Source organism: Hyperolius riggenbachi, chromosome 9 (assembly GCF_040937935.1).
Source record: "Hyperolius riggenbachi isolate aHypRig1 chromosome 9, aHypRig1.pri, whole genome shotgun sequence".
NCBI classification, from domain to species: Eukaryota; Metazoa; Chordata; class Amphibia; order Anura; family Hyperoliidae; genus Hyperolius; species Hyperolius riggenbachi.
Genome location: NC_090654.1, coordinates 238,656,775 through 238,681,348, shown reverse-complemented (window position 1 = coordinate 238,681,348; position 24,574 = coordinate 238,656,775). Strand labels below are relative to the sequence as shown.

Sequence of the window (24,574 nt, the reverse complement as noted above, 5' to 3'; positions counted from 1 at the left end):
ACTGATTTGTGTTGTTTGTTTTGACATTTTTTTTCCCTTTAAGTTCTGATTGCAGGATTTGCTATAATACTTTACAGGATCAAATTTCCTGCCTTGAAAGGCCCTATTTTTACTACAGGCGGCTGTCAGCCATTGTCCTGCACAATAAATAGCATTAGATCTGAAAGCCTGGTAGCCACTAATGATCACCTCGGGTGACAATCGAGCATTCATCTAGTGTGTGTACAGCAGCGGCCAGACATCGTTTAAAGATCTGGCATGCAGGATCAAGCTACAGCGATGCGGGAGATGTCGGCCCTATATAAAGGATAATAATAATGGTGTTCATTAAACCATGTGGGTGTAATGGGACCTTACACAATGTTTGAAAGACTATACGTTGTGGGTTTCTTTCTGCAGTCTGATTGGTTGGTATGGACAGGTATCCACGTTTGCTTTAAGTTCTGTTTGGTCTATGAATTGACACTGGGAAAGTGTCTTTGTGAACTCCAGAAATATTTGTGTGTGTTTTTGAAGACCATCTGTATCATGCAGTGTTGGAGAATAGACTCAAAGAAGGCTGAAACTGTTATGCTGGGAATACACAATGAGATTCCTCAGCAGATTTACTGTACGATCGTCTTTCTGATCGATTTCTATTAACTTCTATGAGAAATCGATCAGAAAAAAGATCAAAAATCAGATCGGACCTATGTATGTGGGAGAATTATGAGCTGGGGGAGGTAATTTGGGTTTCCAGAACACCTCTTGCACGAGATGCTCTTTATCATCTGCCCCGGTCAAGTGTAATCCAGCATGTGGGTATCCATGGCCAAAACTACCAGGCACGTTTAATACAAATTGTATGCAGTTTGGAATTTGGCCAATCAATCCTACTGATTTAGACTTCCCACGTAGGCCTCTTTTCCAAGAGCTGTTGACAGGCAGTGAATTCACCACCCACCAGCCAGGCTCTTGCTAGCTCTGGGTAGGCAGGGTCAAAATTGCTGATTTCTGATTCCATGGAAATTCCGATTTCCGCCAATTCTGATTACTGATTCTGCAGATTTCCGAGGAGTCTTTTTTTTTTTTTTTTTTTTTTTTTTTTTGTCATTTTTTGCATCCTCTGATTGGCCAAATACTTCTGAGTCGACTCGGAGAATGCAGAATTTTACAGCGGTAATTGGAAAACACAGCAATTTTAGGCCAATCACAAGACTCAGGAATACTTGGCAGTAATCCGTTTTCGGACTAGTCCAATGCTTCTGAGTTCTGCGATTGGGATAACATTACAGAGTTGCTGTAAATTGGATTTCCAATCCGATGTCTATTTCCAATTGAAAACATGAAAAACTGTATTCCATGCAATCTGAATGAGCATCCAGAGCACTGGGCATTGGAGGAAGACAGGCCCCCCGTGGAGTTGCATCCGAGCGGTTGCTGTGCTCAGACGTAGCAGGCCATTTTTTCACCGCCGTGCAACACGGCTATTTGTCGATACATGACATTTAGCAAACACTGCCATTTGGCTGCATGTAATGTAAGTTGTAAGTTGTGGCCAGCAGGACTGCTCGACAAATAAGCAGTTCAGCCGATCGTGGTAAAAACTCCTTACAATTTGCACTAGATTTACATGCAAGGCCAGCGCTCCCATAGAGGCAAAAGGGGCAATCACCCCAGTGCCCCAGAGCCTGTAGGGGCTCCAAGGTGTCTCCCCCCCCATCTTAACTGTTGCTACCCGGAGCCTCTGCAGAGTCTTTGGCAGAGTAGCGTCTCACTTGTGCTGGCGGGCAGGTGAGCCGCTATATTGCAGGGGGGCCAGAAAGCACAGTTAACTTGGGAGGTGATTGGGAGGGAGGATCAGCAGCGAGCTCAGGTGCCCAGGAGGTAAATTTGGCTGCAACCCCAATACCGATTTTTGGTCGAGGTGTCTGTTGGGGGGCCCCCAGATTAATTTTACCCTTGGACCCTATTGTTACTTGAACCAGCCCTGTTTACATGCTGGGTGGAATTATTGTGTCATTGACCTTGTCTTGCCAACGCGTCATTTACTGCCTCTGAATATTCCTCTGGACACACATTTGTTAAAATACATTATTATCGTGGTCCAAACAATTTAAGTGAAAATCTCACGTTTGGTTTGATGACACCAAGGTGCTCTTGGCTCCAGATATTGATGTGACGGGAAGAGTCACAGCAGAATTGGCCGTTCTGGCTGGCTTGGAAATGCGACAATGCACAGGAGCTGCCCTGAATAAAAATAAGATCTTCCATAAAGGCCTACAGCTGTGATTGTGGAACAATAATGTGATATAATAGGTGAATAATACACGGTGCTTTCACATGACAAATTGATAGTTTTAGCATGTGACTTGAGTGCTGATGCTGTTGTTTGACCTTGTCGCAGATGTGACTTTGAGCTGTTTACTACCTATACAGGCTTCTCTGTATGTCGGAGAACGATGCAGCCAGTCTCAAGGCACCATTTCCTGATAGGACTTCATTAATCAGCCTTCCAAGTGGCTGATTCAGATTACCATTTTGCCAAATTTTCTTAATTCTTTTGAATGTATTATAAAAATGTAGCGAGTCTAAAGGAATCCTACAACTGTTGCAGGGTGGGAGGAAACATGGGCCAGTGTTTAGTGGGCAATGGTGGTGATATAAGGATGCAGCAGGCCATCTTTTATACTAGATCCTATCATGTTTCTGCCTAAGGGCCTGTTTCCACTACACACGGATTCTGGATGCAGAAAAACTGCCTCCAATGAATGCCTATTGGAAATCTGCATCAGAAAAATCACGTTTAGTGGAAACAGGCCCATAGGCATTCATTGGAGTCAGTTTTCTGCACCCAGAATCTGCATGCAGTGGAAATAGGCCCTTATAAGAACTGAAAACAAGGCAGCTGTAGGAGCATACCTGGAAAACTCTGTGCATAGTCAGAGTGAAGCAATAGCTGTGACCACTGCAATGGGCCCTGTAGGCGGATGAGGAAGGGAAGGGGGGCAATTGACTCTTAATGTTTTCTCTAGCCTATCAATTTTTTCTCTGACCTGCAGGGCTGGATTTACCATAAGGCACTGTAGGCTCGTGCCTCTAGGTGCTAGATGATGAAAAGGCAGCTCACTGTCACATCTGCAATAAGGTCAAACAACAGCATCATGTAACGATTGTGGAACTTTCTCCGTGATCAGCGCACAACGCGTGCGCTGATACGGCGGAAATCCTCCACAAGCGTATATTTGCAGGCACCCAGCAAAAGGTGCTTCGCACCTGTAGAGGGAAATTCCTGTCGGCAGATGGCGCTGGGGAGTGCAGAGGAACCAATCCTCTGTACCTCCACAAATGCCAGACAGGAATTGTACGAAGCGCAGAACGCAATCGCAAGAGAGGTGATTGCGAATGAGAACGAGCAAAGGGACAGGTTGTATGCGTGTGCGCCAACCTAGTCGCCACCCCGCGACAGTGCACACACAACAGCAGATATGAAATAGGAACGCGATCGCGAGAGGTGCGATCGCCAGACGTGACACAAGGCAGATCAGAACAGAATACGAGGTTAGCAAAGGCACAGCAAATAATACAATGAGAATAACAAGGAAAATAACAAACGCTAACTGAACGTGAACACCGCACTCATTCGCAACAGTGCACGCATTCGTGCGCGGTCTCCACGTGATAAGCACAATAGAGACAAGCACGCCTAACTAACCAAGACAAGACAAACATGTAACAGAGGACGCGAGCGCTTGCTTAACGGTTACCTCACCGAGCCTCCAGCAATCGTTCATAGCAGACAAGACAGACATACGAAAACAGGGACAAGCGAGAGATAGGATCCACAGCACTAGCAAAAGTGGCTAGCGTGATCCAGGTACAGAGTAGCAGAACAGAAGGATCCACAGCACTAGCGGAAAGTGGCTAGCGTGATCCTAGGAGACAGAACAGAAGGATCCACAGCGCTAGCGCAAAGTGGCTAGCGCGATCCAAGGAGACAGATCAGAAGAGCTAGCTGGTAGCAACCGCTGCACCAGCTATACTCCAAGAACAGAGATCAGAACTATTTCTTGTCGACCACCGCTGGGACAGGACAACAGCAACAGAACAAGCAAACAGATAAACAATCCTAACTGCACTAGGGAACCTGCCTAGCACAGTTTCCAGGAATTACTCTAAGCTGATCTTCAAACAAAGAGCATGGCTGACACTCTCCAGAGTGTTTCACAGGAAGACTCCTTATGACCAGCCAAGCATTGTGGGAAAGACATAGTACTTATAGTACACGCCTCCAATGAATGTGGCCAGGCAATTTGCATGACAACGTATGCAAATTCCTCTGCAAGCACAAGCTGCAAAACTGACAGAAGCTCTTCTTTCCAGAGTCCTGCAGCATGCAAACCTACACAATGGTCAAAAAGCTGCCTGCCTGCACAGGCAGCTGAGCAAATCATCACACATCACAAGATAGTATTAGTAGGTGCCCTTAGTGCCTCCCTCCCTCCTTCCCTATGCAGAGTGTAAATGAGAGGTTACTCACCTGGGTCTCAGCATTCCACTGATGAGATCTCCCTTCAGATGGGGACACCTCTAGCTACTTTAATACTGAGAGTACCTCGGACTACCTAATGCAGGTGTAAGGAACCTATGGCTCGGGAGCCAGATGTGGCTCTTTTGATGGCTACTTCTGGCTCACAGACAAATTAGTAGGGGTTGATTCACTAAGCTACACTGCTGAAGCAGCATAGCTTAGTGTGGCAGCGCAAATACAATTTTCAAAGTAGGCATACTACTGCTGTAGCATGCACTACTAACTTACTCACGCTACCCCAAAACGAACGGCTGCTCCAAATGTCCCACTCTGGACCCTGTCAGGTCCAGTGACTTTGTAGGACGAGATCCCCGCACTTTGGCCCAATAGGCTGCTTGTCAAGTGACAGGCAGCCTATTGGGCCAATAAAAGTGCGGGGATCTCGTCCTACAAAGTGAATCAACCTCCAAATTAGCTAGCTAATTGTACACACTGTTAGTCTGTATTTATCCTGTCTGGCTCTCGAGGAAATTGCTGATGTTGCTGAAACGCAAGAGAAGCCAAAGACGTGTCTGACACTTCCGTTGCCTGGAAGATCAACTGTATACACATCACCATGGCAACAGGAACGTGAGCCCTACTGTCCCAGTTTGAAATATATTGTATGGCCCTCACAGAATTACATTTTAAAATATGTGGCGTCCGTGGCTCTCTCAGACAAAAAGGTTCCTGACCCCTGACCTAATGCTAAGGCACACCTGTAGCTAACTATGACGGGCAAGGGAAGTAAGAGAGAAGTGACAGCTGGGCCAGTCAGCACACTTGCGGTGCAGTTTGGCAGATGTTTGTAGGTTCATGGAGAGTGAAGTCTATGGTGCCACGACATCTATGCCTACAGGCTCCAAGTGATATTAATCTGGGTCTGCTGACCTGTGAATTAAAATGTTATATGCTGCATGGATTGTACATTGCTTATGAATGCAGGTTGCCATGTCCACTCATGTTCATTGGGGCTGGGGAATGCCAATGCTCAAGTCTGGGGGGCCCAGCAACAACCTCCTGATTTCTACTTCTGCCACTGAGCAGGGTTGAGAATGAGTGCGATAAAGAAATATTTTGACTTGGTCATAGCAAAAGAAAAGGAGGAATCACATTAGTCATATCTTCTCATGGGCCTGATGCACAAAGCGGTGCCAACTGTTTGCACGCCAGTGAAAAGCCCTTTATCACACCTAAACTCAGTTTAGGCGTGATGAGAAGAAACTGGCGCAAAATTCCCGCGCTCAGTCGCGCCGCACACAGCGTGATGCGCGCGGTGCGCGCTATGCGCCCATTAAACCCTATGGGCGCTGCGCACGGAATTGCGCACACAAAACTTTGCGCGCGGGACTTTGCGCGTGATAACCAGCACAAAGCGGTGCTAACTCAGTGGTGCAAAGGTTATCACGCCTAAAGTCTATTAGGCGTGATAACTGAGTTATCACCGCTTTGTGAATCAGGCCCCATATCTTCAGTTTTATATAGTTCTCCAGTAGTTTGCTCCATAAAATTGTCCCCAGTTCTCTATACGGTACCAACCCTATCTGTTTCTAGTACCCCCACCATTTTTTTCAGCTTTCCAGTTGCCTCCACAAGAATGGCTTAGCTTGCCCCATTTCCATCCCATGCTGTAAAAACTTGATGGCGTAGAGATTTGTATAAAAAAGGAGGTAAGTAATACTCTCTGCTGGCTCTCTGCCAGTCTCTTGCGGGACACACAAGCTTCTAGGGGCTGTAGTTTACCCCAGGTAATGTCTCCTGTATCCTTTGAATTTCCTCCCACTTCGAAGTCTAGCAGCATGCTGTAGCTCCCAACTGTCTCTTTTTCGTAGGGACCTCTTTGTCTCTCTTTTAGAACCAAATCCATCTGTTCCTCTTTCTTCTTCATTTGTTGCTCTTTCAGGATTAACAGATCTATGCAAATGTATGTATTTTTCTATGGAAAATGTGTTTAATCGGCTCCAGACTTTATTAACATCCTTTAAATGGTTATATTTATTATGTCCAATTTTAAAGTGAACCCGAGATGAGAGTGATATGGAGGCTTTATTTATTACCTTTTAAACAATAGCAGTTGCCTGGCAGCCCTGCTGATCTATTTGGATGAATTACACCAGAAACAAACATGCAGCTAATCTCGTCAGTTCTGACAATATTGTCAGAAACACTTGAGCTGCATACTTGTTCAGGGGCTGTGGCTGAAAGTATTAGAGGCAGAGGATCAGCAGGATAGCCAGGCAACTGATATTGCTTAAAAGGAAATAAATATGGCACAGTCTCCATATCACTCTCACCTCGAGTTCACTTTAAAGAAAAAGTAACAAAGAAAGAAATGGCCAGTGTGACTTGAATTACCGTATTTTTCGGACCATAAGACGCACCTGACCATAAGACGCACCGAGGTTTAGAGGACAAAAACCAGGGGAAAAAAAAATATACCAAACCTGGTGCGTCCATGGTACAGGGGCATCTTGAGTATCTTCTCCCCCCCTCAATTATGTCCCTCTGTCCCCTTGTACCCTTTGTGTCCATATGTGTGCCCCCAGTGTCCTCATATGTGCTCCTCTGTCTCCTGTCCTTATCTGTCCCATGTCTCTTGTGTCCCCTATCCTCTGTCTTGAGTCCTGTGTGTCCTGAGTCCTGTGTGTCCCCTGTCCTTAGTCTTGTGTGCAGTGGGGTGTCTGGGTTATATGGCACCCATGACAAACACTGAAATGGTGCCTGCCCCCACCCCCACCAATCCGACCTCCCTTCCCCTGTAAAAACAGCACCAGTCCCCCCCCCCCAGCACATGACACCCCTGTCCCCCACCCCAGTATATGATATGACACACACCCCATCCACCCAGCACATGACACCCCTGTCCTCCACCCCAGTATATATGACACACACCCCATCCCCCCAACACATGACACCCTGTCGCCCTCCAGTAAGTGACACCCTGTCTGTCCCGTGTTCCCTCCACTGTCCCTGTGTCTCTAGGGGCAATCCACCACGTAGTTCGTGTAGGCTATGGCAGCCATGGCCCCCGGGGTAATGTGCGGCTCACGAGATGGACAAGTTTTACCTGGCCAGAGGGAGAAGCCATCCATATCCCTTAGCTGCAGCGATCGTACACAGCAATAACATCCCGGACCGATAACAGGTCGCACCTATGCGAGAGGGGAGTGAGCGGCAGGGCATCTCAGCTGATCGGCAGGCTGCGGCTTACAGCATAGCGGGGGAATACGGCAGGAATGAGTAGCGGTAAACGTCCATCGGAAACCCGCTCGGAGGTCTGTGCACGCTGCCATAGCGTCTCTCTCGTCACTTCCGCTTATGTCACTAAACCGGAAGTGACGAGAGAGACGCTATGGCAGCGTGCACAGACCTCCGAGCGGGTTTCCGATGGACGTTTACCACTACTCATTCCTGCCGTATTCCCCCGCTATGCTGTAAGCCGCAGCCTGCCGATCAGCTGAGATGCCCTGCCGCTCACTCCCCTCTCGCATAGGTGCGACCTGTTATCGGTCCGGGATGTTATTGCTGTAAACGATCGCTGCAGCTAAGGGATATGGATGGCTTCTCCCTCTGGCCAGGTAAAACTTGTCCATCTCGTGAGCCGCACATTACCCCGGGGGCCATGGCTGCCATAGCCTACACGAACTACGTGGTGGATTGCCCCTAGAGACACAGGGACAGTGGAGGGAACACGGGACAGAAGGGCTGACACGGGACAGCAGCCGGGGACTCAGGAAAGGGGACACATACCCGGGCAAAATTGTTACATTCGGACCATTAGATGCAGTGCTTTTTCCCTCCATTTTTGGAGGAGAAAAAGTGCGTCTTATGGTCCGAAAAATACGGTATATATATATCTACATGTTTTGCTTGTGAATTCTTTGTGCTATGTGTGACTAGGGGGCGTGACTAGGGGTGTGGTGGAAGCCTGATGAGAAATGTGACAGGGGCGTGTCTTAAAGGACCACTATCACCTAAAAGTGTAAAATTTAAAATACATGTAAACACATACAAATAAGAAGTACATTTCTTCCAGAGTAAAATGAGCCATAAATTACTGTACTTTTCTCCTATGTTGCTGTCACTTACAGTAGGTAGTAGAAATCCGACATTACCTACAGGTTTTGGGATAGTCCTCTCTTCATGGTGGATTCTCAGCATGGCCTTTATTCTTTTCAAAGAGACTCCTTGAAAATGATTTATACATAGATGCTGGCCAGCCTCCCTGCTCACTGCACACTGTTTTGGCAGTTGGACAGAGCAACTGTCAATCACTAAGTGTTTTTGAAAGTAAAGAAAACCCTGTGAATCCCCCTTGAGGGAATGAGCTAGTCTAAAACCTGTCGGTTCTACCAGATTTTTACTACCTACTGTAAGGCACAGCAACATAGGAGAAAAGTAATTTATTGCTCATTTTCCTGTGCAAGAAATGTACTCCTTATTTGTATATGTTTACATGAACGTTAAATTGTATGATTTTTGTGATAGTGGTCCTTCTGTCTTATCTCACAAAAGTTGGGAGTTATGTGTAGCAGACCGTTCAAGGCCACAGTGTTGCATTGTGAGTCTGTGAGAATGTGATGTTTTTATTGATATTGGTGACATTATTTTTAAGAATATTTCTATTGATCTGTTTCAGGGGGTGAAGGAGCACAGTCAAACCAAGATAATCCCCTGGAAAATCATGAAAAGTCTCGATGCCAGTCTTGTACGTCAATGTTCCTTAAAATCGTCTGGGGCTTTTTGATCATTCTGTCCGTTTCATCCTCCTGGGTCGGAACCACCCAGATAGTCAAAATCACATACAAGAACTTTTACTGCCCGTTCTTCATGACCTGGTTCTCAACTAACTGGAATATTATGTTTTTCCCGATATACTACTCTGGCCATCTAGCAGCAGCACAAGAGAAACAATCGCTAATACAAAAAATCAGGTACTCTTTATGCCGTGCGGCAAAAATAGATTTGTCCCCACAAGTGCCTCTTTCATTGCTTTTATACTTGAATTCTTTTGTACTGAAACAAAATGTGTGTTGCTATAGTGCCGTGATTATGTGAGAGGTGCAATGTTACAGGAATATGCCTTAAAACAAAGCTTAGTCATGTTTTATACTATTGTTCGCCCAAACCAAAGCCGTCCTGTGCCAATGGAAAATGAGCATTCACACAATTAAACCTGCATCTGTTCAGAGAAAGGGGGCCGGGGAAGGGGGGTGCAGAAAGTAGGTGGTGGTATTATTTGAAGCTCAGGTCCTTATTTTAGAGTCACAAAAGGGTCAGCGAGCCTAAACTCCAATTTGCTTTAGATAACAAAACAGACTGCGGGCAACAAGGCCTGTGTCTGTAAAATACACTGTACATTTTTTTTACGTTTTATTAAAAAATTATAATAATAATACTATACAAAAATAATAATTCAGCAATTCAAAAAATAATTCAGCAATAAAAAAATGAACACAGTGAAAATGAACTAATAATGATTTATGGTAAAAATAAATGTATGTTATAGTTGTTAATAAATTAGTTTGATAATAATTAAAATAATTCTAACAATAATATTATTATATTTTAACTGTCTGCCTTTAAAATAGTTACTGTGCATGTCAAAGTGAAAAAAAAATCCTTTATGCATTTATTTTTGTTTAATGTATGGAATTAAATATTTGTTACCAAAAGAAAGCCCCATTTGTCTTTAAAAAATGATACTGTATCACTGTAAACTGTTTAAGATCTTTGATGTGCAAAAACATAGGCAACCTTTAGGGGGAGCAGTTTCTGCAGTTACAGGGAGGCCTGTGGGTTGAGGGAGCCTCAGCTTCTTAACCTCCCTCCTTCCAATACAGGGACCACCCCTACACAGCATGTGTTGTTGTGGCCACACTTGTCACGAAGGAGGCCATACTTGTTATACGATTCTTGGTACATGACCTCACAGCCACAGGAGTCATCACAGGGGGAAGGGTGCAAATGTTTCGGGGGCCTCTTCAAAGTTTTTCTGAGCACCCCCACGGTTTAAAGTTACGCCACTTCACCAAAGCTCTTCTAAAGGCAAATAGATGGTCTGATACTGGGTGATATTTGTGTTGTCAGCATTGATATAGGTAATAAGGCCAAAATTGCAGTTTTTATTTATTCCAATATACTGATCATGTGACCTGTAAACAGTGTATTTTTAGCACTCAACACGTTCCAAATATCTGTCTAGGTGGACTGATAAAAGGGGCACGGAATTACATTTGAATATTATCTAATACTGAGTGCATATCGATTTCAGCACTGAAAAAAACTGAGATGAATGGGAGAAAAGGAATTTTACTTACATGCCCCCTGTAGCCTGCCTGCTCCGTTGATATTATTGCAGTCCCCATCATTGTGCAGGTGTGAAGTCTGCAATCCAGCTGGCTGGTGGGCCGGAAAAGCACAAGTGCAGTTACAGTCTTTACAAATTGTGTATGCGTAGAATGCTCCAGGCTGCAGGAACGCAATGCGTTCAGCTGGAACCGCTCATGTGCAGTAGTCAACATTACTTGAAAAAGAAAACGCTGTCATTTCAATCTCTGGGAGTCAGAGGCGTAGCTAAGGTTTTCAGCACCTGAGGCAGTCTTGCACAAAAATGGGTGTGACCGTGCATCAGAATGTGGGTGTGGTCATGGGTGGAGCCAAATGTACAAATGCTTTTTAGCTAGGCAAATGTGCCCCCTTTCCCCATTAAAATAGCCAGATGTGTCCCCCTTTAGATGGCCAGCAGTGTAGCCAGTGTAATAATAGCAAAATATTAATCCGTTTTAACATTCCGGTGATGATGAAATATCTCCTCTGCAAAGGCACTCAGGGTCTTCTCCTTGGTAACAGAGGCGTCTCTATTCACATTACATCACTGTTACCAACCAAGGAGAGGATGCTGAGCATGCTGCCGAGGAGAAATGACATCATCACCGGGACATTGGAGGCGGTGAGTCTTCTGCTGTTGTTTCTGCACTGGGAGGGAGATGAGCAAGTGGCCAGCGAGTCACCTCTCACACATGTGGGGGTGCAGCGGCTGAGCTGTGCGCTCTTACAGTGCTGCGCCCGTGGGTTTGACCCCCTCCCCCCCCCCCCCCCCCCCCCAAGCTACATCTCTGCTCTGAGTATTTTGTGATATCATAATATCTACCTTAGCTAACCTCCCATCATTAGATCCACAGTTCAATCATTGGTATGCTTTAATGATATTTATGTAAGATCACATAACACACCAAATGCGGTTTGGAGAATAATAGGTATGGTTTCAGCAGGCTAATTGCCGTAAGGAGTTATGGTTGTAGATGAATCGTGCAAGCTGCTGTACTGTATTGTCATACCAGCAATGATTTCCAGGTTTGGCACTATTATAAGACTGAGTCAACAAACATCCAGTCCTAGAGGGATGTTCTTGTCAACAGCTACGCTTCCAAGCTGAAAATATAAGATAACAGACAAACCCATTCAGCTATATTCAGAAAAATCGTATACAGTATATAGCAACATGTTTTGTTTTGTACTTGTCTGTTTCATCACTGACAGAGAGGGGGGCTTGTTCTAGTCCCAGGTTATCCACAGACCCATCACCTGTCTGAAAGACAACAGGCCCTCCATCACAAACTGGCACATGTGATTTTGTTATGAAAACTGGCATAAGCATAGATTGTTGCTGCACAAGGCTTTTCTTGTATTTTAATGTTATTAAAAATGACCTTTCCTGTTAAGTTTGCATCCAGATAAAAATGTACAAAACTGACAGTACATCAGGCAACTTGGCAGACAATCCACCATCCAATTCGATTATTATAATTGAATCACATGAAAATTGGTGCTGCCAAGTACATGCCCAACTGACAATGCGACCAATTTTGGCCCCAAAATTGGTCGTATAGTCGATCGCACATGCTGCTAGATGTTGGGCTGACTTGTTCAATCGGGTGTGCGGCGGGAACCGTGTGCAATTTCGTAACGATCAACAAACGCAATTAAACCCCCCACCCTGTCCCTCCATAATAAAAAATGCCCCCCGATGCCCTGTGCATGTAATACATTACCTTTCCTGCATACGTGGTTTCCCAGTAAAGGCAATGCGTATTGACGTCAGACATCATACACGCGGCCATGTTACTAAGCAACTACATAGCTCGTGTGTATGGCGAGTGGAGTGCGCCCGGAGCCTGCTAGGGACTAGCAGAGGTGGCGGAAAGGTCATGTATACATTGCACCTGGGCACCGGGGGACATTATCATTAGAGGGGATAGCGTCGGGGTGGCAATGCGGTCGTATGCGGCGTCACAAGGCTGATTCCAAAGAGATTTCATGCTGAAATTGATTGGGAATAGGCCTGTGATGTATGGGCAGCTGACAGGTCTCTCTCTTATCAGATTTGATTAGAGAGAGATTTGTCTCTTGGTTGAATCTGCCCATTATCGCTAGATGTATGGTTACCTTAAGTTCTAATTGCACTTTTTTGCGACCATGGCAACAGTACTGTGTTTGGAATGCTATTGTTGTTAAATTCTCATGTTGCTGCACACCAGTGGCATAGCTACGGAGTCATGGGCCCTAGTGCAAATTTAAAGTGTACCTGAGATGAATAGCATCAAAGGAGGCCTGTAAAGTCTTAGACTTGTCTGAGTCACGGGCCACTGCGCATGTGTGGTACTAGCCGCGTGCACCCCTTGATTTCAATGCCGTAGCCAGGAACATTCTGTGCAGTTCACAAAGACTAACTAAGTTTGTGCTGAACGATCCCGGCCTATGGGAGCACAACTGAGGGGTTGCGCATGGCCAGGACTGTGCATGCGCAATGGTTCACAAACCAGCTGGACCACCAGCCTCTCAGTGGCGCAACAAATGGGATTGGATGGACTCAGCAGACCCCATGGGGTTGGAGGAAACCCCACGTAAGTATAAATCCTTTGATATTAGTCATCTCAGGTTTACTTTAAGGACAACTGTAAGGAGAGCAATATGGAGAACCTGAGGCAAGAGGGATATGGAGGCTGCCATATTTATTTCCTTTTAAACAAAACCTGCCTGCCTGGCAGCCCTGCTGGTCCTCTGACTCTAATACTTTTAGCCATAAACCCTGAACATGCCTGCAGCAGATCAGGTGTTTCTGACAGTATTGTCAGATCTGATTAGCTGCATGCTTGTTTCTGGTGTGATTCAGACACTATAGCAGCCAAATAGACCAGCAGGGCTGCCAGGCAACTGGCATTGTTTAAAATGAAATAAATATGTCAGCCTCCATATCCCTCTCAATACTTTATACTATACTCAGTCCTTTAACACTGCTACTCCCCCCTTCCCAGCACAGTGTGTGTAGTAATAATACCAACAACCAAAATAACTCTCCAAAGACACCCACTATGTTCATTTGCTACTGATTACTACTGTTCACAGCGTATAGAGGTGAGCATGACCACGCCAGTCACTTAATTTCTTATTGCTATATAACACATCATCACACTAGTAAATATCTGCACAAAGCAGAAGCCATTATCAGTCATTTTCTATATTGCAAAGTGGTTAACGTTGCAACGGTTAACATTCCCATCATTCAGATCCTGTTAGTAGCACTGTGAAATTGCCATGTTTTATATGCATATAGACCAAAGTAAGTACGGTATCATGTTTTCTGCTAACCCTTGCAGTATATAGTGTCAATTCAAACACAAGTCATTCTTTTATTTTACTAAAAGTGGAGTTTCCCTTTGAAATATTTTATAATTAGATGCCTCGGGAGCATCATAACTTTTCATTTCACACGCCTCTGCTGTGAAATCTTGCAGTAAAAAAGAAGGAATTTGACAGTAGATTCAGCAGTCTGATGCGGTAAATAATCATTATTGTAAAGAAGACTTCCATGACGTGTAGACAGATTCCTCACTGTGTTATGATGATGTGTAATCTATACCTTTTCAGTGTGATCAGGGTGGATTTCTGTAAAGGCCACCAAGGCCTGGGGTTTGGGCAGCAGCTTGCTAAGGGACATGTAAGAGGGATTGCTGCAGAGGCTGTAAATGGAATATAGAGGTTGCAATTAAGGAACAATACATGGATATAGGGAGCTGCTGCCCAATGGACATGTATATAATTGAAGGAGGGTGCTGTACATGCAGAGGCGTATCTAGAGAGGTGCAGGCATGGCTCATGCCATGGGCACCACAACACTGTGGGCGCCATGGCAGCCCCCTACTCACTTGTTGTTACTTACACATAGGGGCTAACTCTAGCAACCTATACTGGGGGGCTACTTATACGGAGGGGGGAGACTCGTCTTATTAACTATGCTGAGAGGGCAACCTAAGCTGGTTGACTACCTACACTGGGAGGGCTACCTCTGGCTACCTATACTAGGGGGCTACCTCTGACTATCTGGCTACATATACCAGGTGGATAACCCTGGTGACCTATACTGGGGGTGATTAACAGTACTGGGGGCTAATTCTCTCTACACATACTGGGGGCACCTCTGGCTACCTATACTGAGGTGGACACCTCTGGATATTCATACTGGAAGGAAACCTTCAGTATGGATAAGTGGCACAATTGGATATGGGGTGCAAATACATATTGGGCGCAATTTCACTGTTTGCCATAGGCGCTTTGTCACCCAGATACGCCCCTGTGTACATGAATGTTAGTCATGGAAGAGGGGGCTGCACAAGGAATAGGAGAGGCAGTGTCAGAGTGGGAGGTGGAAAAGCTGAGGAAATCCTCTTGCTGGCCAAACATCAGTAATCATGTGTTGCTGCTCACAGTTAAGACTTTCTGCAGGTTTCTGTTTGGAGTGGTAACACAGGGTGTCTGCTGCTTGGCCAGCAGGTGGATTTCTTCAGCTTTTCCACCTCCCAGTACAACACTGAGAGAGAAGTGCTGCACATGGAAGGGAAGCAGGGCTGGTTCTCTCATGAAGCAAGGTGAAACATTTGCATCAGGCGCAGAAATTACAGGGGCAACATGTTTGTACTGTTTACACTAACATCATGCAGTCAGAGTAGGAGGAGAAGCGAGAGAAGAGAGAGGAAAATAGGTCATCATTGGAGAAAAGCAGCTTGTTGTGCTGTGTGAGGAGTCTGACAGTGAGTGAGGAGGGGGAAGGCAGGAGAGCAGCAGTGTTTCATTTGACTTGCACAGCAGAAGGGAGGAGGTGGCATTGCTGTCTTGACTGAGGAGGAATGGAGTGGCTGAGGGTGAGCAGTTTGTCACAGACTCATAGCCAGCCAGTGTGCTATTGTGTTGAGCTGCAGCATGTTATGTGAGGACATTAAGTTAAGCAAAGCAGAGTAAATTATGGGGTGCTGTGCGATCATTCCAGGGGGGGGAGGGGTGTCATCCTCACAAGTTTGCCTCAGACAGCGAAAAGTCTACAATCAGTTCTGAAGGGAAGCTGCAAGAAAGTTGGCAGAGGTGTGAAAAAAGTATGAATCAGTCCCTGAGGGTGATGCTGCCATGTCAGCTTTGTAAAGTCCCCATGGGCCCAGTGCAGCTTGCAAGATATGTATCAGTTAGTTGAAGTTACCATCTGAGGTTACAACGTGAGAGTTGGTTAGAAACCGTGTCAGGGTCATTAGCCTGCACCCAGATTCCAGAAGAAATCTACCTGTGCCCAGGGTGCACATGCACATTCGTGTTTTGTGTTACTTGTGATGTGCATGCACCGTAATTTCCCGCAGCACATCATTTTCTTGTGCCCGCCTCACACAGGTGGTAATGCCCCCAGGTCACTCTATTTAAGGCTGTGTCAGACAGCATGGAGCTGCTGTGTCTTCTGCAACTTGGTGATAGTACTTGCCAGCCTTAAATGACAGCTGTTTGTCTACCTGTTGTGACCTGGCTTGCCCTCTGACCTTGCTCTTAAAGTTCACCCGTCCAGACCCCTTGTATACCCATTTATGAATTCTGCAACCTGCCCCTGACCTCAGCTTGCAGCAGTCCTGATCTGTTCCTGACTACTCTTCTGCCAGGCTACCGGATTGCTCATCAGTTTTCCTCTTCAGGGAGTGTTTTCTTTCTGTCAATCCCTGGGGGTTGCAGCCCATCATCCTTTGTGGTGTGCTCCGGTGGAGACCTGTAGTTACTTAGACCTTGCGCCTTGGGAGAGCCAACGCCTGCCAATGGCGACAGGATCAACAGTTCTCCAGATCTATAACAGGACAGAAGCACTATAGTTTGCTCAGTCCCTAAGTCTACATCCTTTTAGGCAACTGACCAGAGGTGATTTTGTCTCTGCAATTAAAGAGTGTAATCGCCTACCATTCAGATTGTGCACAAAAAGGGGGAGATGAGAAAAAAATCCTCCTGAAGCGAGTTTACCATTTGACTGGCACTTGCAACGTGAAATGTGTCAGAGTATCATTTTTTTTTTTATTGCATCTTGACATTCACCAAAGAACTGCACTAGTAGTGAAGCATGCGTTGTGTGGCCTCCTTTCTTCATTTTGTCAGTGTAAGGAGGAAGTACATGGCAAATAATTACCATGGTCAGCTCAAAGCAGAAAATGTGGCCATATTTATTTCAGTGATTTCAGCAGGAAATTACAAGAGATGCCAGATGAGCAAAGGTTCACTAATGTACTCATTTAAAATGGTTCTCTGGGCTAAAGTATAAAGACATGTTTTCAATTCCCATTCAGCAGCACTGAAAATAGACCAGCACCATTCATGAAAACAAGGTTTTTCTCCATACAACAGCTCTGTCTTGAACATGTAAATATAGGTATGAGGATACAAAGCAGAGAGTTCACCAAAATGCAACGTTTCACAAAACTCCACCCCTTTTATTGAAGCAGACCTCCAATGTAAAAGCAAAACCCACACTATCAGCACAGGCAGCTGAAGTTAAGACAGAGAGGCAGTAAACATTTCTGAAAACTGACCACTTGTGCCATCAAATCCAGGTTTTGTTGGTTAGCCATGTCCCCTTTCTGAGAAACTGCCTTGACAGTTTTCTGCTTCCACAAAGACTGCTAAGAGATTGTGTCATCTGTGGGTGGGAGGAACCCCATAGTGTGGCCTGAGGGGTACTCTTATTTTGCCTTTGCCACTGAGACAGCCTATCTGAGGAGAGGTAAAGAGAAATGTATTGAGGATTCAACCACAGTATGTCACATTCAGTGGCATTGTAAGGGGAGTGTGAGGGGGGTGAGCCACTCCCGGGTGTGACCATGGAAGGGGTAACACCTGGAGAGAAGCAGTCTGCAGTGAAGTGCGTCCCGTTTGTGACTAGCCTGTGCTCCTTTGGGGCTGGTTGTTTCTCCCCACAACAGTGCATGTTTTGTGGAAATCCACAGAGATAGTTAATCAGCTCTGCTGAGACACTAATTATCTCACCTGTGAATGAAGTGGGTTTTCTGCAAAACATGTACGGTTGATGGTACTTGAGGACAGGTTTGGGAAGCCTTGTTTTAAATGATATCTGAATTATAAAAAGGCAGGATTTTTACATTCAGCACCCAATAGTCTTCTTGTCCCCTCCCACAATGCCTTTGGACTTCTCTCCATCTTGCTACTATTACCCCTCTTAAAAAGCTGTGAAAGGGCTCAGTCGCAGCAATAACACACGCCATGTCCCATCTTCCTTGAGCATGCTCCTGAGAGGCTTTGCATGGCAGCCGTGATGAGAAGCGATCTGCACATGCATATGTTGGAAAGAATTTGTGAATGGGTTCTCAGTAGTGTGGTCAAAGAGTGGCACAGATGGAACAAAGCATGCGCCGTAGGTCCACTTTCTGCATCAGGGCCTAGAAACCTGTAGGTACACCACTGGGGGTAGAGGGCACATTTGGCTACTTATACTGGGGTAACATTTTCTGCATTTCATATGTGGCGTCATGTTTTCTTTATTTCTTTTGTGGGGTAATGTTTGCTGCATTCTCATGTGGGTTTATGTTTGCTGCATTTCATATGTGGCTGAATGTTTGCTGCATTTCATATGTGGCTGAATGTTAACAGCATTCTCATATGTTGCTTCCCATTTGCTGAATTTCATATGTAGAGTAATGTTTATTGTATTCTCAAATATGGCGTCATGTTTGTTGCAATTCTTATGTGGGGTAATGTTTGATGCATTTTATGTGTCAGATGTAACATATTCAGAATTGCATGTGTCTGAGGCAATGTTTTTTTTTGCACATTTCATGTGTGGAAGGCAACTTTTGTCTGCATTTCATGTTGGAGGTGATGTTTGCTACATTTCATGTGTTTAAAGTAACATTTGCTGCATTTCATATGTTTGAGATAACATTTGCTGATTTTATATAAGGAAAGTAATATTTACTGCATTTCATGTGAGGGATGTAATGTTTGCTATATTGTATGTGTCAGTCATAACGTTTACCACATTTTATGTGTGGGAGGTAATGATTGCTGCATTTTTTATTTGATGGTCTTAGTGGCTGCATTTGATATTTGGGGGGTATTGTTGCACCATTTGGCATTTTGGGGGCTTATGATTACTAAAAGGTATGCTAATACATGAACCAAAAGAAGTACGACAGGAAAATGTATTTATTTGGCTAGCCACGTTATTAGGTATGTCTTGCTAGTACTGTACTGCTAGTAACCAAAATCCCAACACTGAATAATGTTACTCCCTCTCCTACAGGGAATGTAGTCGAATATTTGGAGAAGATGGTTTGACGCTGAAACTCTTTCTAAAAAGGACCGCCCCTTTTTCCATTCTATGGACTCTGACGAATTACCTCTACTTACTGGCACTCAAGAAGCTGACAGCCACAGATGTGTCGGCTCTCTTCTGCTGCAACAAAGCCTTCATGTTCCTGCTTTCCTGGATTGTACTGAAAGACAAGTTCATGGGCGTACGGGTAAGGATCCTCCTCCTCTCACTGACCATCCACTGAATTCAATTTGGCTTATTCTGTATGGCACTTAGCTGTGTGCACCAACTAGAATTCATCGTTCACTGAACAGGATGTAGCAGAGTTGAAATCTGATTGGTTGCTGTGGCTTACTTCATCTCCACTTCTGATCTGCTGTGTTTAGTAAAGTCAATAAAGTGCCCTCATCGCATTTCTTGTAGATTCACCCCCCCCCCCCCCCCCCCGGGATGTCTTTGGTCTTTTTTTTCCTCTCTAAGTGTTCTATTGATTTCGTCTAATCTTTATATTCTTTCCTTTGTGAAAACCTACTCTATGAGGTCTGTGTCAGCTTGTTTTCCTGGGAAAATATTGCATAGGTATTGAACGCAAAACAGTTGTTGCTGCCTATAGCAGTCAATTAGCATCTTCCTTGCGTGTTTGCATTGCACAGTGAGAGATTGAAATGGAAGAACCTGATTGGCTGCTACATGCAAAGAATGTTTATAAAAATGACAGTACACAAAGCCAATACATCTTTGTTAGAACTTTGTATGGTTAATTGTTTTATTCTCTGAAACCAGAAATCAAGACATTACACAAGATGATGGCTGCTCACTCAATATATAGTGCTGTGAGAGCATACCATACATGTCCCCTTCTGAATTTCCTCTGGGTTTGCGCATTCATAACACTTTATCTTTTCTGATCTCCAAACATATGTAGTATAATACCAAAGACATCCTAGTAAACAACATACACATTTTGAATGCTAATTTAATCTACTGAATGAAACAGATTATTAATACCCATTTCTTCCACGTAAAAATGTAAAAAAGCTTGCAAGGGTCATAAAACATTTTTTTTGGCCATCATAAACAAGAACACCTGATCTGAAGGATGGACCCCCTAACTGGAGGAAGGGAAGTTAGTAGTTGCCAATCCCCAACCCCCCATCCCCCGCAGTTCTCCTGTGGTTATACCCCTGCCTGCTTGTGCTATCTTTTAGCATCAGCAACTGAAATCAAACACTTCTGCTAACAGGTCAGTGATTGACATTGCAGTGGAGACATTTCAGCCCAGTCTTCTCTATACTGAAATGCACGACCCACATCTGTTTGAGTCCTGGTCTACTGTCCCAGGGTTGTGCATTTCCTGACTTGCTCCAATACAGTAGCTGGCTGAAAACTTCTGTGTACTGTCTCATCATTTGCATAATCTTCTCTATAGAATTGTTTGCTAAATTAAGGAGTGTTTTCAGAAGGGTGTCATAACGTTTGACTAGCCCACTGGAAAATCTTAATGTTGTGGGTTGTTTTAGCCATTCAGGGCTGGACCTGCTTTTACACTTTAGATCGCTGTCCTTCTGCTTTACTCAACTGAGCTTCAGATGATAATGATGACTGACATCTGTGTAAGACATTCTGTATTAGACATTCTGTGATACAAGAGACAACTTCCGCAGAGCTTAAGAGTTATAATCCTGCAAATGGGTGGTTGGGATCAGAGAGAAGGCTGATTATTTTTGCACGGGGAGCAGCACTTCCCTCTGTTGGCCTAAGTGAGAGTCTGATTTTGGGTAGGAGGCTATGCCGCTGGGGAGAACTTCTCAACATCAGCCTGAGCAAGTCTTTGGAGGAAGTGGGGATGCCTGACACCTAAGCAAACAATCAAGGTGTGTGTGTGTGTGTGTGTGGGGGGGGGGGGGGGGGGGGGAGTCATGCATTTAGCCATATCTGCCTTGAGTGCTGAAGAACCTTGTCCCATCCTTGCCTTAAACTGCTTCAGCAGGCAGAAAGCTTCCCCCACCACAGTTTGATTGTGCCCCAATTTGCTGGCCAAGTATAGGTTTTGGCATTTCCATTCCTTGCATGTTCCTTATTGTCATTCATTCATCATCTTCATCTCATGAAGAAAACTGTTTTTGTAAAATTCCTTTGAGATTAGTTTTGTGGTCCCATTAGGAATGTTTGACAGAGTTCTTGTGTGAAAAGATTGGGGATGGCAGGTCAGCAGTTCACTGAATTGTGGCAAGTGGGCATCAGTCCTCCTGCTCCTGCCAGCAAGCCTTTTGGTTTCAGAATGATAAGCACTGCTGCTGAGCAAACAGAAAATAGCACAGGAGACCTGAGCAAACAGAAAAGATCACAGGCGACTGACTCCAGCTACTGTTCCCATCTCTTTCCAACTCACTTCTCTTTCTTGCAGTTTAGTCAACCCTGAATAGCATTTATAGATGGCCAGCCTACCACTTCTACCCTGTAGAAGCACAACTCTAGGAAGTCTTAGTTCTAGGGCCAGGCGGCAGAATTTTCCAGGGGTAAATTTAGCACAGAATTCATGATTTTTTCCATTTGGGGAATTTTAGCAAAATTATAAGTGAACTTCACCTGTTTGCCTGCATGTACAAATGTTATTGTACCTAGGTTCAAAAATGTCCCTTTTGCTGATTTAGCCATTTACAAAGGTGATCAGTATTTTACTACTAGTCTATATAGTCTAGCTCAAATAACTTAAACCTTAAAATCTATTTTCCTGACCATAATTCTACGCCCCATAGGGCAAGAATTTTGTAAAGGCCACATAGGCCCGGGCCTTGGGCGGCAGCAGGCCAAGGGGGGGGGGGGGGGGGGGCTGCACATGGAAGAGGGATTTTTGCATGTGGAAAAAGAAGCTGCAAATAGAAATAGGGATCTGCAGCCCAATTGATCTGTATATAACCGAAGGGGGCAGCTGTACATGAATGTTAGTCATGGAAGAGGGAGCTGCACAAGGAATGGGGGGGTGGGGGGGTTTGCACATGGGAGGGAAGCTGTAAGAAAGACGACCCAGGGGTGAAAAAAGTATAAATCTAGCCTTACTACCCCCTATTCTCCAACCCCTAATGTTTATAATCCTACTTACTTTTTCACATCTTAAATCCCCTGAAATCTGCCTTCCTGACTATAGTTGTATTCTCCTAACTTTAACCCTAATCCTCCAACCATTAATACTCCTTACTCTAATCCTGCTAGGAATTAAGGATAGGGAAATTAGGCTTAGGATAATTAACTTTAGGGTTAGAAGAATTTAGATTAGGAGAATTGGGGCTAGGAGTTGAGGGGTAGAAGAATTAGTGCACAGTGAGGTGAGCAGTTAGGTGAATAAAGGTTAGGTGATTTAGGGTCATGGTAGGAGAACTAAGGTTGGGTTAGGAGAAACTACAAGTCAAGTATAAATCACTGACATTTCCCTGGATCAGTTACAGTATAAAAAGAATTGTCAATTAAAATAAACCATCCAAAAGGAACATTCGCCTAATGCATTTTAGGCAAGACTTGCATTTTCATTTTGTCACCTAATACTGGACACTTAAAAAAAGGTGAACAGGTTTGCTGGTAGCAAATGCTTAGGAGAAAACCTTGAGTAACATGTGATCAGTTTGATCAGCTGATAATTTGTAAGGCTCTGAATTGCTGGTCATGGATTTAACCAGGATGTTGTCACAGCAAATTAGAGCCTTATAAATCTATCGGCTGATCAAACGCTTCTTTTAGCTGATATTTTTTTCTTTAAGTTAGGGGACTCATCAAACATTGAAGGACATTTCTCTCTGTAGAAAGTAATTGCCCAACCTGACCACTGGAATTCACAGTGCAGGTAATTCTTAAAACGGCGATGATTACTATTAATATTATGCATTTTTATGGTTCTGACACATGTCCCTTACTGAACAATTCACTAATCTCCCTCATAGGGACTCTATCTACAGAAAGAGCCCAATCTAATTCACTTTTTTTTTTCCTAGGTGATATTTTCAGATCTAATAAATACAATGCCTTTTAAGCCACCAGCAAGCAAGAAAATAATCAGAATAATTTTGACAGTACTTTTTCATCTACATTTTGGTACTTTTTCAATTGCAGAGTCCTGAAAAGTTAATTTAAACAGAAAATGAATATTTTTCTCCTAGGATAAAGTTGGAGCGCAATCCAATTCACTTTTTTTTCTCCAAAGTGTCTAACAGCAAACCATATAATTAAAGTGTGCAGGTTTTAAAAATAAGTTAAAGAAAAAAAAAAGGTTTTTGTCCTGTGCAGTTACTTACTTTCTGTAGCAAGGAGGGAATTTCATATCAACAGCATTCCTGAGTACATAGAATACTGTTGCTAAGTTTACAGAAGGAGAGTGTCAGGGCCCTGTTGATCCTGGCAACGGTGTATGACATGAGCTCCTCAAGGCACAGAGTCTAAAGTTGTTTCTAGTCATCAGTAAAGTTCCCTAAAGGGGTCACTGGGCAGCCATCCCTAGTGGGTGGTGCAGTTAGCTATCTATTGCTGCAGTTAGCTATCAGGTTGTGATCTTCATTAGTTACCCTACTGGAGGCAAGAAAGACAGCAGGGCAAATACTATAGTGTGGAGAAAGTGAGGCAGAACAGGTTTGAGGTTATAAGCTATGGTCAGGATTGGTGGCTGGCAAAGCAGCATCAAGGTGACAGGCTGATGTCAGGATTGGTGCCCAGCTGAGCAGGGTCAAGGTGCGCACTGGCCTGCAGAGAAAAGTTTAGGTCAAGTTTAGTCAAGGTCAACTGGCAGATTAGGATCGAGGTCACAGGACAAGGTCAGGATTGGCAGATTAAGGTTGAGGTCACAGGTCGATGTCAGGACTGGTGGTTTGCAGAACAGGTATGGGTCACAGACTAAGGTCAAAACTGGTGGCTGGTAGTTCAGGATCAGGTTCATAGTATAGCAAACAACCACACCAAGTGCTGTTTAATCATGGTTTAAATAACCCTGTTTTGGCACCAGCCCTGTGGCCACACCCCCCACAAATCAAGTGTCCTGCGTGGTGCATGCACCCAGGTGGCATTTTTTTATATCATCAGATTGCAAAAAGACTTCTGCATCATTGATCTCTACATGCATGTTCTTTAATTTTATAACAAAAGTAGAATTTCCTTTTAAATTAGTTTATAAATTTAAAAACAATTGCAATTCCTTCTGCAAGATAATCAGATGGAGGAAATTGCCATAAATCTGCAATATTACTTCCCAACCACATGAGTAAGCGGGAAGTGCAGCCTCCAATTCTTGCTGCTGAATTTATAGAGTGGTAAAATAAGGAAAAGCACTCATCATTTTCTTCCCAGTAAAGTCAGCAGTTCTCTCAGTGCCGAACACACAGGAGACGCTCAATTTTAACAATGTCTACACTCCAAGT

The 24,574-nt window shown here is 44.4% G+C and overlaps 1 protein-coding gene across 7 annotated transcripts in view; it reads left to right on the top strand.

The window, feature by feature from the left end:
• The window catches only part of SLC35F4 (solute carrier family 35 member F4), a 316,112-nt gene that overhangs the window by 265,813 nt on the left and 25,725 nt on the right, over window positions 1-24,574 (top strand). For 5 of the 7 annotated variants that reach the window (XM_068254189.1, XM_068254188.1, XM_068254190.1 and 2 more), the window contains 2 exons: window positions 9,189-9,483; window positions 19,164-19,383. In XM_068254189.1, the coding sequence (XP_068110290.1) occupies window positions 9,189-9,483; window positions 19,164-19,383 (515 nt within the window). Of the gene's footprint in view, window positions 1-8,883; window positions 8,948-9,188; window positions 9,484-11,433; window positions 11,502-19,163; window positions 19,384-24,574 lie in introns of those variants that run through there. The other 2 variants (XM_068254192.1, XM_068254193.1) reach the window with 2 other exon arrangements.